The sequence below is a fragment of the Bos indicus x Bos taurus genome, chromosome 23 (genome assembly GCF_003369695.1).
Source record: "Bos indicus x Bos taurus breed Angus x Brahman F1 hybrid chromosome 23, Bos_hybrid_MaternalHap_v2.0, whole genome shotgun sequence".
Lineage (NCBI taxonomy): Eukaryota > Metazoa > Chordata > Mammalia > Artiodactyla > Bovidae > Bos > Bos indicus x Bos taurus.
The window spans coordinates 29,645,109-29,658,674 of NC_040098.1; the positions used below are offsets into that span (position 1 = coordinate 29,645,109).

The following is a 13,566-nucleotide window of genomic DNA, read 5'->3' on the forward strand; positions in this document are numbered from 1 at the left end:
TGTACTAGATATCTGTACTTCCTTCTTCTCATTTTCAAATAATTTTCCAATGCAGCTTTGTATCACTTTTACTAAGTTATTCATGAAGTGATGGAGATTTGAGTTATTTCTGCTGTTTGGCTATCATGATTAATGCTGCTGTGAGTGTCAGCTATAAACATGGTAGTGTGGACTGCCATTTTCATTTCTCCAAGGTAAATACCTAGGAATGGAATTTATGAGCCCTAGAGTAACACTTGGAGAAGGCAATGGCAACCCACTCCAGTACTCTTGCCTGGAAAATCCCATGGATGGAGGAGCCTGGTGGGCTACAGTCCATGGGGTCGCTAAGAGTTGGACACGACTGAAGCGACTTAACAGCAGCAGCAGCAGCAGCAGCAGCAACAGAGTAACACTAGGTTCAAACTTGGAAGAACTTGCAGATTGTTTTCCAACACCATTTTTATTCCCACTAGCAGGTTCCATGCTTCCAAACTCTCCACATGTCTCCAAGGATATGAATCTTGGTTTCTGGATCTTCAAGGAGGGGATGTCACTTATGCTCCCCACATGAATAAGCTCTGGGTTACATTTCCTATCACAGCTCATAAGCTTGAGCAAACCAAAGGGAAGATTTTTTCCAGATTTGGCTAATGCCCTAAGGATAAAAACAACTTCTCCCTCTGAAATATTGCCCACATTTATATTTTGGCCTAAACATTTATTCTCTTGGAATAGAGAATAAATACTTATGGAAGCTTTTTATATTTAACCTGTTATTTTTATTTCCTTTAACTGGACAAGTAAGCCTCAAAACCAGGCCAACCATGTTACTAAAAATGGAATCTCCAAGGCCTATTTTTTCAATCCTGCTATTTTTCTGGCACCATCGTAGTTGCCTGAATACAAGTCCACCTAAACCAATGATACTTTATCTCTTTTGTGAGCCAGTGCTGGTTTGTGACATGCTTGTTATCGGCTCACAATAAGAAACATACAGACATTGAAAGTGACCATAAGCAAGTAAACTACCTTATCTTGAGCTCGACTGGCAACTGCCAAGAAAAAGATGAGCTTTTTTATCATGTCATTGGATTTGCTAAGACTGTTCGATTATTAGTTCTCATGGACTAGAGATTATACGGAGAAGGCAATGGCACCCCACTCCAGTACTCTTGCCTGGGGGATCCCATGGATGGAGGAGCCTGGTAGGCTGCAGTCCACGGGGTCGCTAAGAGTTGGACACGACTGAGCGACTTCACTTTCACTTTTCACTTTCATGCATTGGAGAGGAAATGGCAACCCACTCCAGTGTTCTTGCCTGGAGAATCCCAGGGACGGGGGAGCCTGGTGGGCTGCCGTCTCTGGGGTTGCACAGAGTCGGACATGACTGACGCAGCTTAGCAGCAGCAGAGATTATAGTGTGGTGTCTAAACTAGTACTTTTAAAAGACATGTGTGTGGGTCACATGTAAGTTGATCAATTTTATAGATACTTTCCCCATAAAAATGCATATACAAAGAAATGCAAAAGTTCAGTTCAGTCACTCAGTCACATCCAACTCTTTGCAACCCCATGGACTGCAGCACTTCAGGCTTCCCTGTCCATCACCAACTCCCGGAGTTTGCTCAAGCTCATGTCCATTGAGTCGGTGATGCCATCCAACCATCTCATCCTCTGTCATCCCCTTCTCCTGCTGCCTTCAATCTTGACTAGCATCAGGGTCTTTTCCAGTGAGTCAGCTTTTTGCGTGATGTGGCCAAAGTATTGGAGCTTTAGCTTCAGCATCAGTCCTTCCAGTGAATATTCAGGACTGATTTCCTTTAGGATGGACTGGTTGGATCTCCTTGCAGTCCAAGGAACTCTCAAGAGTCTTCTCCAACACCACACTCCAAGAGCATCAATTCTCTGGTGCTCAGCCTTCTTTATGGTCCAACTCTCACATCCCTTCATGATGTGAGAATTTTTTTTTTACTGGAAAAACCATAGCTTTGACTAGATGGACCTTTGTTGGCAAAATAATGTCTCTGCTTTTAAATATGCTGTCTAGGTTGGCCATAGCTTTTCTTCTTTGAGTTTCAAGCATCTTTCAATTTCATGGCTGCAGTCACCATCTGCAGTGATTTGGAGCACCCCAAAATAAAGTCTGTCACTGTTTCCATTGTTTCCTCATTTATTTGCCATGAAATGATGGGACTGGATGCCATGATCTTAGTTTTCTGAATGCTGAGTTTTAAGCCTACTTTTTCACTCTCCTCCACTGTCATCAAGAAGCTCCTCAGTTCCTCTTCGCTTTCTGCCCTAAGCGTGGTGTCATCTGCATATTTGTGGTTATTGATATTTCTTCTGGCAATCTTCATTCCAGCTTGTGCTTCATCCAGCTTGTGCAGCATTTTGCATGATATACTCTGCATATAGGACTTCCCTGAGGCTCAGTTGGTAAAGAATCCGCGTGCAATGCAGGAGACTGCGGTTCGATTCCTGGGTCGGGAAGATCCCCTGGAGAAGGGAAAGGCTACCCACCCCAGTATTCTGGCCTAGAGAATTCCACGGACAGTCCATGGGGTCACAAAGAGACATGACTGAGCCACTTTCACTTTCACTTTTCACTCTGCATATAAGTTAAATAAGCAGGGTGACAATATATAGCCTGGATGTCCTCCTTTCCCAATTTGGAACCAGTATGTTGTTCCATGTCTGGTTCTAATTGCTGCCTCTTGGCCTGCAAAGAGGTTTCTCAGGAGGCAGGTGAGGTATTCTAATATTCCCATCTCTCGAAGAATTTTCCACAGTTCGTTGTGATCCACCCAGTCAAAGGCTTTGGCATAGTCAACAAAGGTGAAGTAGATGTTTTTCTGGAACTCTCTTGCTTTTTCTATGATCCAACGGATGTTGGGATTTTGATCTCTGGTTCCTCTGCCTTTTCTAAATCCAGCTTGTACATCTGGAAGTTCTAGGTTCGCATACTGTTGAAGCCTAGCTTGGAGAATTTTGAGTGTTACTTTGCTAGCATGTGAGATGAGAGCTATAGTGCAGTAGTTTGAACGTTCTTTGGCATTGCCTAACTTACAAAAGTTAACATGCAATAAAATGTCAGTATATCTGTATGGGTCCCATGAAGACTATAGATCTTCTTTTTTTTTTTTAATAATTTTCTTAATATTTATTTATTTGACAATATCAAGTTGCTGCATGCAGGACCTTTGTTGCACCATGAGGGCTCTTTGAGGCACAAGGACCTTCTAAGTGGTGCCAGGCCTCATGATTGCCGTATGCTGGCCTAGTTGCTCCACAGCATGTGGAATCTTAGTTCCCCGAGCAGGGATTGAACCCACTTCCTCTGCACTGCAAGGTGGATTCTTAACCACTGGACCACCCGGGGAGTCCCAGATCTTTTTTAAGCCTGGAAAGAGACAGCGGCAGCTGGAGGACATTTTGAGTAATCATTTCATTATTCAGAAGTGCACTCTGCTTATCTGAGAGTACAAACTAGAGCAGACAGAAACTGGCCCTCATATTGCAACATCACAGAAGAAGTTGAAAGACATCCTTGATTCATTCACCCAACTTGACTGGTTACAATGTAGCAAACCAAGTTCTGATCTAGATCACTGCTCAAAAAAATTGAAATTTGTCATTCTTTTCCCCTCCCTCACTCTCCTTCTCCAACCCCAGAAACTGTACCCTCTTCCCAAATGAGGGGAATTTCACACTTGATGATCTTGGTGGAAGGCAGACAGCTTCCTCCATTAGACAGAAAACCTTGCTTCCTAAATATTCCTGCAGGTAGAAAGAGGCTGAGGCTCCATCAGGCAGGTTACCACATGCTGGACTCTTCCTTAGGACATGGTGCCACAGAGAGACTGGAAGTACACTGAATGCCTTAGGCACACGTGGCACACAGGGCAGAGGTGGCAGGGTATCAGCCAGCTGTCAGGAGCAGCAGAGAGCAGGTCTACCACAGGGTCCACTGTCCAACATCAGGGCTGACAGTGCTGTGAACAGGGGTATCTGTGCTCACCTGCAGGGGAAGGGGTTCCTGGGTGGGACCCGACCAGGGTGGGGTTGAGGATTCTGTTCCCAGCTGTGGCCTCAGGGCTGTTCAGTGGTTTTCCCTGAAATAAACCCAAAACCACAACAATTTGAAAATTTTTTTCCCCACCCAGAACTACCTAAGAATACCTGTAGGGAAATCTCAGAGAGCAAGGATTCAGAGACTTTTCCTTCTGCTTTATTATGATTGATATACAATACTGAGTCAGTTTATGGTGTACAATTGTTGATTTGATACACTTCTGTACTGCAAAATAATCACCACCATAGCATTATCTGACAACTGAATCATGTCCCATAATTACCTTTTCTGCATGTGTTGAGAAAATTTAGATCTACTCTCTTAGCAACTCAGGGACTCCCTTTATGGTGAGCTGATAATCATTTCCTAAATTTTAAGCCTGGTGATATCACATGACAGAAATAACATGTAACTCGCACCAAATGTTTTGTCTTTTTCCTCTCAGGAAAAAAACATTTAAATGTGTGTTTAAGACCCCTCCCCACCTTAACATTCCCAGATCTTTAAAGTCAGTGGATCCCAGTCTGCTCAGGACTGCTTGTAGAGATTGTTACAAAGTACTCAGGATTCTTCCCAGATCCACCATCTAGAGTGTAGGGCTCAGAGTCTGGGAGTCTGTTACGAACAAGCCATACATTTGAGGCTGGTGCACAGCAGGGTGGGAATCCAGATCTGTGTTCCTGCTATGAAACGTCCGATCTGAAGATCAGCACCGACCATGCTATAAGTCTATTCCAGACCTTCTGTCTCTAAGAGGAGTGCAGGTAAAAGACATTGCTTCATGTCTTTCAGGACCCCTTTCCATGTGCCATCTAGACATCAGAATGGTGCTGTCTGCTCAGGTGTGTGGTCTGATCGGTTCCCATAGTGCAGGGGATTCAGGATTCAGTCCCCGTCCCTCTGCTTCTGCAGCCAATTCTCCCCTCATCTGTGACCTCATCTGTTCTCAAGGCTCTAAACATCATTTATATGGTGTCACCACTTCCATCTATTTCTCCAGTCAAGTCATCTCACCTAAACCCTAGACTAGTAAACACAACTCAGTTGCCATGTCCCTAAACCAAATGCTGATGGCGATGCCTCCTGAAACATGCTCCTTCCAGAGTCCCCTCATTCCCACTGTAGGCGCCCCATGTTTACTTGCAAATCTCAAATTTTGCAGTCCTTCTTCACCCTTTCTCATAACTGAGATTTAATCCTCTAGGAAATGCTGTAAAATGCATTTTCAGAATAGATCAAGAATCCACTCACTCACCACTATCTTCCCTGCTCACACCCCAGACAAGCAGCAGCCTCTCCTGGACCCTGCGCTGTTTCCCTCAGGCTCCTCTGCACCTCCCTTGCCCTTCACCTCCTGACTCTGCACAGCAGCCTGGCTGACGCTTCCAGAGAGCAGTCACAGCAGGTCCTCCTCTGTTCGTATCATCCTATGACTCCACAGCTTACTGAGATAAAATCAACCCCCTCTAACATCTTGGAGGCCCACAGGATCTGGCCGGACATGGGATCTGAGCGCAATTCCTTTTCCTTCAGCCCCAGCTGCCTCCTGGCTCTCCCTTGAACACAGACACCCTCCTGCTCTCATGCATTTGCCCTGGAGGCTCCTCTGCCCGGAGAGAACCTCCCCTAGGCCTCCTTGTGGACATTCTTTCATGTCCTTCACATCTTTACTCAAAGGTCACCTTTTCAGTGAAGCCCACTCTCCACCCTAGTAACACAGCCACCTTCCCTGTCCCCACACACTCATACTCTGGGTCACCTTCCTCAGAACACTTACCAACCTGTTAGGGAAACACTCCCTCACTTTCTAGGCTCATAGTCATGCTCTGCCCCTTCCCCCTAGAACACTGCACATGGCAGACAAGGTTTGTCTGGTGTTAGTTCACTGGGTTCTTCTAGATGCAAAAGAGTGTGTCATGTCTCCGTCACACAACAAATATCAGTTCACTGAATGGTCAGTAAAGCACTTCCCTATTCCAGATATTGTGTCTTTATTGATGTGACCTCAGGCCACAGGCTGTCTCTTCGCAGTTACAGCACAACATTCATTTGCACTGACCTCAGTGCCGCCTGTATTTTACTCACAAAGGTTGATCTCCCTTCCCTCCCACACCAATCAGCCTGCACACCACACACAAGGCTCTTTATATCTTCAGAAAGGAAGATCCTTCGCTTCTGGCTCCTATATTCAACCTGCTGTGATTTTATTAGACTCTGCTTTCTAAATCCATGAGTTGAGATGGGAGCCAACAATAGCCTTAGAAGATAAGGGCAGAAGAGGGGGTAGACTGCAGAGAAGAGAGAAACCCAGCAAGAATTAAGTCAAGATATGAAACTATTGGGTCCCTCCTCTTTGCAAGTTCCATCACGTGGTTCCTTTAAAAAGATGGAGAAAAGTTGGAAAGAAGAAACCAGCAAAATCTCAGGAGGGCAAGAGCTGGATGGCTCTGAAATTTCTCTCTTGGAACCACTGAGAATCCTGTGTGCATGGTCCCCTTGGACTTGTGGGGACAGTGACAGGCAAAGTGACCCCTGCTACTGTCAGAGATGGGGTCACCTGGAGAAGAATCAGACCAGGACTCTACACATGAAAAATAACAGTCATTACACCACCAACAATAATAGCAATAACTAAATAAGCAAAATATAAACACATTCAAAAATGACAGTAGCTAAGAATTGGTCCAAGCCCTGATCCTAGGCTAACCGTTTAAGAAAAGCACACTGTCCAAGGTCTTGGAGATACAACAAGGCCCAGGTGACTTCTGAGTCCATGATCACAGGTCCTTGGTGGGACAAGGATTTACTGAGGGGACAAGGACAATGAAATGGAGACCAGGACACAGCCCAGGAGTGACCACGGGTGGTGCATGGGAAGTGCATGCATGCCCACCAGGCACTGATCACTGACTGGGCACAGGCCCTGTCCACACTCAGCTCCTCACAGCCTCCTCCTGTCCCTCCTGCAGCTGACTCAGCACAGCAAACCTGTGGATGGATCTGGAAGGTTCTCAGTGTTTCAATTTATTTCCTCTTTCAAACTTTAGGAATCCTCACCTTTATTATCCAATCCCCCTTCATGGCACCAATTAGAAAAAACAGATTCATATATATACAGATTTTATTTTCAAAGAGGAAATAAGACATCATTACTCAGTGCATATGAAGCAAAGACAGCGATGGAGACGGCCCAGCCCCGTCTCTGCTGGAACAGGACAGTGGATCAGGGAGAAGAACACAGGTCAGGGTGGGGAAGGGGCGCGGTGGGCAGGGGTGACCAGTCTCCCCAACTCCTCATGTTATGCTAATAGGAGCACAGACACATTCAGATGCAGCTGCAGAAAGAGGTGTCTGGTGATCTGAAGTCACATAGCGGGATGCAGCATCACTCAGTCCCCACAAGGCAGCTGTCTCAAACTGTGAGAGAAAAGAATCAGGAAGCAGTTCAGGTCAGTCATGTAAGGGCTGACATTTTTCACAGCCCCCCACATGCCCACATGTCCCACTCAAAGATCCCCGCCAGGCCTAATGTGTCCCCTCTGCTCCAATGCTCCTTCCAATCTAGACTCTCCAGGGTCTCACCTTTAGGAACCGTGAGAGATACATCAGAGCCCTGGGCACTGTCACTGCCTGGGGGAGAACAAGACCAGGACGTGGTCAGAACCCACAGGAGAGAAACTAGAGAAGGCACTTTGAGGAGGGTGAGTCCCGCATGGCCTCCTGTCTGCACCCTCACAAGGGTCTCAGGAATCACCCCCTCCCTACTTACTTGCAGCCTGGGTGTAGATCCGTCCTTTTTCACCTGTGAGAAGAAAGTATCACGTGAGAGGCCAGGGAGAAGGCTTAGTCATGAGATCCTAGAGCAACCCCTAGTCCCAAACCCCACAGAACTTTCTGGAACTGTGGTCAAAACTCATGCTAGGATCAGGAACATAGAGAAGGAAGACGTGTAAGACTGGGCCATCTGCCCTCCTGGAGGTCTGTCCTCATCAAAGACCTCCCTCTGACCTTCAAGTGCTAGAAGCCTGGTCCCTAACTGGAATTAGGAAGGCGAAAAATTTGTCTTTCATTTTCACACGTGCTTTAGAAAAGAAAAATGTTACATCAGCTCCAGACTCCACATGTGTGTCCACATGTGGTACTTTCCAGTAACCAGGCAGGTAAACGTCTACCTCGGAATGAAACCCCACTGTGACAAGAAAACTCAGATCCCTCCCTCCCTTCCCTACCTGAGTGCTTCTTCCTCCAGATCACAGCTCCAGCCACCACAGCTACTACGAGGACAACCAGGCCAACAATGATGCCCATGGTGAGGAAGGAGGTCTGAGGAGGTTCTGTGGAGGCAAGGGAAGAGGCCCTGACCTCAGCTTGAGCCCTGACCTTGCTGAACTGAGTCCTGAAGGGCTCCTGCTTTATCTGAGAGGAAGCTCCATTCCAACCCCCTCCTTACCCCATCTCAGGGTGAGGGGCTCCCGAAGCCCCTCATGCTGCACACGGCACGTGTATCTCTGCTCCTCTCCAGAAGGCACCACCAGGGCTGCCCACTTCTGGAAGGTTCCATCCCCTGAAGGCCTGGTCTCCACAAGCTCCATGTCCTGGGTCTGGTCCTCTCCATTGTGCTGCCAGGTCAGTGAGATCTCCTCAGGGTAGAAGCCCAGGGCCCAGCACCTCAGGGTGACCTCACGGTCAGAGCTGGGGTGTCGGGTCACATGTGCCTTTGGAGGGTCTGAGGAGGAATCAGAAAATTCAGTTTGTGTTACCTCCATGGGTCACTGAAGCAGCATCATGTGACCACCCTGAGAAGGAACAGAACAGTGATTTTTTACCCAGCTTTACCGATTTATACTTAACAAAAATTGTACACATTTAGAGTGTACTACATGTTGCTTTGATATATGAAGCATAATTCACAAGTGCTTTAGAAAAGAAAAATGTTAGCATCAGCTCCAGACTCCCCATGTGTGTGGAGGGTACTTTCCAGTAACCAGGCAGGTAAAGGTCTACCTCAGACTGAAACCCCACTGAGACAAGAAAACTCACAATATATGAAACACTATGAAGATAATTAATATATTTATCAACTTACCTTATGTGCGCATCTATTCGACTGGGATGATGAGAATTATTAAGATCAATTTAAAAGTATATAATACAAGACTAACTATAGTCACCAGGCTATACATCAGATCCCCAGATGTATTAACAACTTTTTTACCCTCTGAGCTACAGAATATTCAGGAGCATGGTTTTGAAAAAAGCAGCACAACAGCATCATCTCAGAGATCACGGATGATCTATATTAGTCCTTGGAAATTTCTAGAATGAGAGACTAGGATAGGCGCTCTAAAAATGTGAGGGGGAGAATACAGACTAAAGGTCCTGACTCCGCTGGAGGCTGAATGATTCAGAAAAGCTGGAGTCAGGCCTCCTAAGATGCTCTCAGGGTGAGAACAGGCCTTGAGAGAGAAAGTCATGGATCACAAGATGGTGGCCAGGGTCACAGGGCACCGCTGACCAGCTATTTCAGGGATTGTTTCCTGCATCTTCCTCAAAGACGCTGGATTCCTTAATTGTCCTTCAGACAAGTGGGGCAACTGGTCTTGCACAGAATATGAAAACCCGGGCGGATTTCCTCCCTCTCCTGACAAGAACCTGGGGCGCTGTTCCCACAGGGACCCCATTTTCCTCTCCTCGTGGGAAGCCAGCTCCAGCCCGAGGGGAGATCAGGGAGGCACCGCACCCCTCGCACCTGCGCGCAGCAGCGTGTCCTTCCCGTTCTCCAGGTATCTGCGGAGCCACTCCACGCACCGGCCCTCCAGGTAGTTCCTGCGTCTCTCCGCCTCACCTGCCGCCTCCCACTTGCGCTTGGTGATCTGAGCCGCCGTGTCCGCCGCGGTCCAGGAGCGCAGGTCCTGGTTCAGGGCGATGTAATCTCTGCCGTCGTAGGCGTCCTGCCTGTACCCGCGGAGGAAACGCCCGTCCGGCTCCACGTCGCAGCCGTACATCCACTGGAGGGTGTGAGACCCTGACCCGCCCCGACCACCCGCGGTGATTAAACCCAAACTGAAATGAAACCGCGTCAAGTCCCCGCGAGCTCTTCCCGGGTGGGGGTCGGGTGTGTTCCGCAACGTTGGGGTGACCCTCGGACCCGCAGACTCGGGGCGACCCCGCCGGTCCCTGGGGATGGGGGTCGTGACCCGGACCCGGGCCCGCGTCGCTCACCGGCCTCGCTCTGGTTGTAGTAGCCGAGCAGGGTGTTCAGGTTCACTCGGAAAGTCTGTGCGGCGTCCTTTAAGTTTCGCGTCTCCCGATCCCAATACTCCGGCCCCTCCTGCTCCATCCACGGCACCCGCGGCTCAGTCCTCGGATCCGCGGCGTCGCTGTCGAACCGCACGAACTGCGTGTCGTCCACATAGCCGACGGCGATGAAGCGGGGCTCCCCGAGGCCGGGCCGGGACACGCCGGTGTAGAAATACCTCAGGGAGTGGGAGCCTGGGGGAGGGGAGGGATGAGACCCGGCCGGACCTCCTCCCGGCGCGGGTCCGGGTCCGAGGTGATGGGGCCGGGAGGGCGGAGGGGGCGGAGGGCCAGTGAGATGGAAGAGGTCGAAGACCGGCCCGAACTCCGGAGGGGTTGAAAAGGGGGGTCGGGATGCAAGGGAGGGACAGCACGGGACCGGGGTGAGGGGGCGGCTCTGGGCAGGGGAGTCGGGGTCGCTCGTTCCCTGGGGTCCTGCCCCCCAGACTCCCGGGGGGTCCTCTCGCCCCTCCCCGCAAAGGCCGTTCCCTCCAGACCCCGCACTCACCCGCCAGGGTCTCGGTCAGGACCAGGACCCCCGAGAGCAGCAGGAGGAGGGTTCGCGGCCTCATAACTCGCATCCTCTGGGTCTGGGAAGAAGCAGAGTCCTGGCGGGTCGGCGGAGACTTTATAACTGGATCCACGGAGACGCTGATTGGTTTTTCTAGGAACTGAACACCCAGTGGCAGTGAGAGCTGGGGCCGCATCATGAGTGTCTAGGCAGGAGGGCTCGACACAGGTTGTGAGAGAGAAAGTGAAACTCGGGGAGAAGGGGAATCCCCAACCTGGAGTGTCCCAGCGCCAGACACCGCCCTTGACCTTGAGATCCTGAGCGGCTCGCCCACCAGGGACCTGGGACTTTGCCCTGATCCCTCCCCTCTTGCTAGGTAGAATATTCAAACTACTGAATAATTGCACTCATCTCACATGCTAACAAAGTAATGCTCAAAATTCTCCAAACCAGGCTTCAACAGTACTTGAATAGTGAACTTTCAGACTTTCAAGCCGGATTTAGAAAAGCCAGAGGAGCCAGAGATCAAAGTGCCAACATCCCCTGAATTATCGAAAAAGCAAAAGAGAAAACATCTACTTCTGCTTTAATGACTATGCCAAAGCCTTTGTCTGTGTGGATCATAACAAACTGAAAAATTCTTCAAGAGATGGGAATACCAGACCATCTGACCTGCCTCCTGAGAAATTTGTATGCAGGTCAAGAAGCAAGAGTTAGAACTGGACATGGAAAAACAGACTGGTTCCAAATCTGGAAAGGAGTATGTCAAGGCTGTATATTGTCACCCTGATTATTTAACTTACATGCAGCGTACCTCATGAGAAATGCTGGACTGGATGAAGCACAAGCTGGAATCAAGATTGCTGGGAGAAATATCAATAACCTCAGATATGCAGAGGACAACTACCCTTATGGCAGAAAGTGAACTAAAGAGCCTCTTGATGAAAGTGAAAGAAGAGAGTTAAAAAGTTGGCTTAAAACTGAACATTCAGAAAACTAAGATCATGGCATCTGGTTCCATCTCTTCATGTCAAATAGATGAGGTAACAATGGAAACAGTGAGAGATTAATTTTTTGGCTCCAAAATCACTGCAGATGGTGATTGCAGCCATGAAATTAAAAGACACTTTCTCCTTGGAAGAAAAGTTATGACCAACCTAGATAGCATATTCCAAAGCAGAGACATTACTTTGCCAACAAAGGGCCATCTAGTCAAGGCTATGGTTTTTCCAGTAGTCATGTATGGATGTGAGAGTTGGACTATAAAGAAAGCTGAGCAACAAAGGACTGATGCTTTTGAACTGTGGTGTTGGAGAAGACTCTTGAGGGTCCCTTGGACTGCAAGGAGATCCAGCCAGTCAATCTGAAAGGAAATTAGTCCGGAATACTCATTGGAAGGATTGATGCTGAAGCTGAAACTCCAAAACTTCGGCCACCTGGTGTGGAGAACTGACTCATTGGAAAAGACCCTGATGCTGGGCAAGATTGAAGGCAGGAGGAGAAAAGGATGACAAAGGATAAGATGATTGGATGGCATCACCGACTTGATGGACATGAGTCTGAGCAAGCTCCAGGAGATGGTGATGGACAGGGAAGCCTGACGTGCTGCAGTCCATGGGGTCACAAAGAGTCAGACACGAGTCATGATTGAACTGAAGTGAACTCCCCTCCTGCACGGAGAACTCTTTGTCACACTGTCTCCCAGCTTTGGGGCTGTTTGCAATCTTGATTAAAATACCTACACAATCTTACAAATTAGTGAGGACCCCAAGGATAGTATTTTGTGACCACTTCTATGCATATTTTCCACACTACGAATAATGCACTTTAAAGATTTTTTTTTAGTTTATTTAGAATAATGTTAATAACACATTCATTTAATATGAAGAACTATTTCCCCAAATAAACAGGGTAGTAAGAAGCATAGGGCTTTCTACATTTTTTTCCAATATGTTTCTTGTCTTTTTCACTAGAAGACCACTGGATTTTTAGGTTTGCGTCTGCACTGAATCTGTTATTTTGATTGAAGTCTGCTGCTGCTGCTAAGTCGCTTCAGTCCTGTCCGACTCTGTGTGACCCCATAGACAGAAGCCCACCAGGCTCCCCTGTCCCTGGGATTCTCCAGGCAAGAACACTGGAGTGGGTTGCCATTTCCTTCTCCAATGCATGAAAGTGAAAAGTGAAAGTGAAGTCGCTCAGTCGTGTCTGACTCTTAGCGACCCCATGGACTGCAGCCTACCAGGCTCCTCCGTCCATGGGATTTTCCAGGCAAGAGTACTGGAGTGGGGTGGTGAAAAAGCCCACACACAGGTAGGAGTAGTATTTTTAAATAATGTTTTCAGATAATTGTGGATGTTCATCTTGGATACAAAAGTAAAACTATACAAATTGTAGTCTCTCAAAGCTTTCTTCCACAGTGGACCTGAAACAATATCATTGACTATTTTATATTCTGTTATTTTAAAATCCATAAGCCTATTTTGCTGATTGAACATCTGATGTAGTAATGTAAGATTTTTATAAAGTAATACATTGTTTCACTAAATTATACAGATCTTTCTGCATCATTCTTTCTTTCAATAAGTCTTTTTCCATGAAAAAGAGGGTAGTTCAGCTCACACAGAGTTTTCCCTTGGGCCATAGGACTTTGAAATGCAGCAGAAGTGCTCGATGTGTACTTTCCATGTCATCACAGAAGATACTT

At 47.7% G+C, this 13,566-nt stretch overlaps 1 protein-coding gene across 2 annotated transcripts; it reads right to left on the reverse strand.

Annotated features, from left to right (window-relative positions):
• Positions 1-7,157: 7,157 nt before the first annotated feature.
• Positions 7,158-10,984, reverse strand: LOC113882059 (BOLA class I histocompatibility antigen, alpha chain BL3-7). Of its 2 annotated transcripts, XM_027525232.1 has the most exons (8): positions 10,860-10,984; positions 10,277-10,546; positions 9,804-10,079; positions 8,505-8,780; positions 8,284-8,388; positions 7,824-7,856; positions 7,637-7,684; positions 7,158-7,471 (listed from the first exon to the last, which is right to left on the reverse strand). In XM_027525232.1, the coding sequence occupies exons 1-8, from the start codon at positions 10,930-10,932 to the stop codon at positions 7,467-7,469; spliced, it is 1,086 nt and encodes a 361-aa protein (XP_027381033.1). In that variant the 5' UTR covers positions 10,933-10,984; the 3' UTR covers positions 7,158-7,466. The 2 variants fall into 2 exon arrangements, with proteins under 2 accessions (XP_027381033.1, XP_027381034.1); XM_027525233.1 differs by lacking the exon at positions 7,637-7,684.
• Positions 10,985-13,566: the final 2,582 nt, after the last annotated feature.

Coding starts and splice junctions, on each gene's coding strand:
- LOC113882059 (XM_027525232.1), bottom strand. CDS start 10,932: ATGCGAGTTATGAGGCCGCGAACCCTCCTCCTGCTGCTCTCGGGGGTC. Junction 7,857..8,283: donor CTGGAGGAAGAAGCACTCAG/GTAGGGAAGGGA, acceptor TTCTTCTCACAG/GTGAAAAAGGACGGATCTAC. Junction 7,685..7,823: donor GATCTACACCCAGGCTGCAA/GTAAGTAGGGAG, acceptor GTTCTCCCCCAG/GCAGTGACAGTGCCCAGGGC.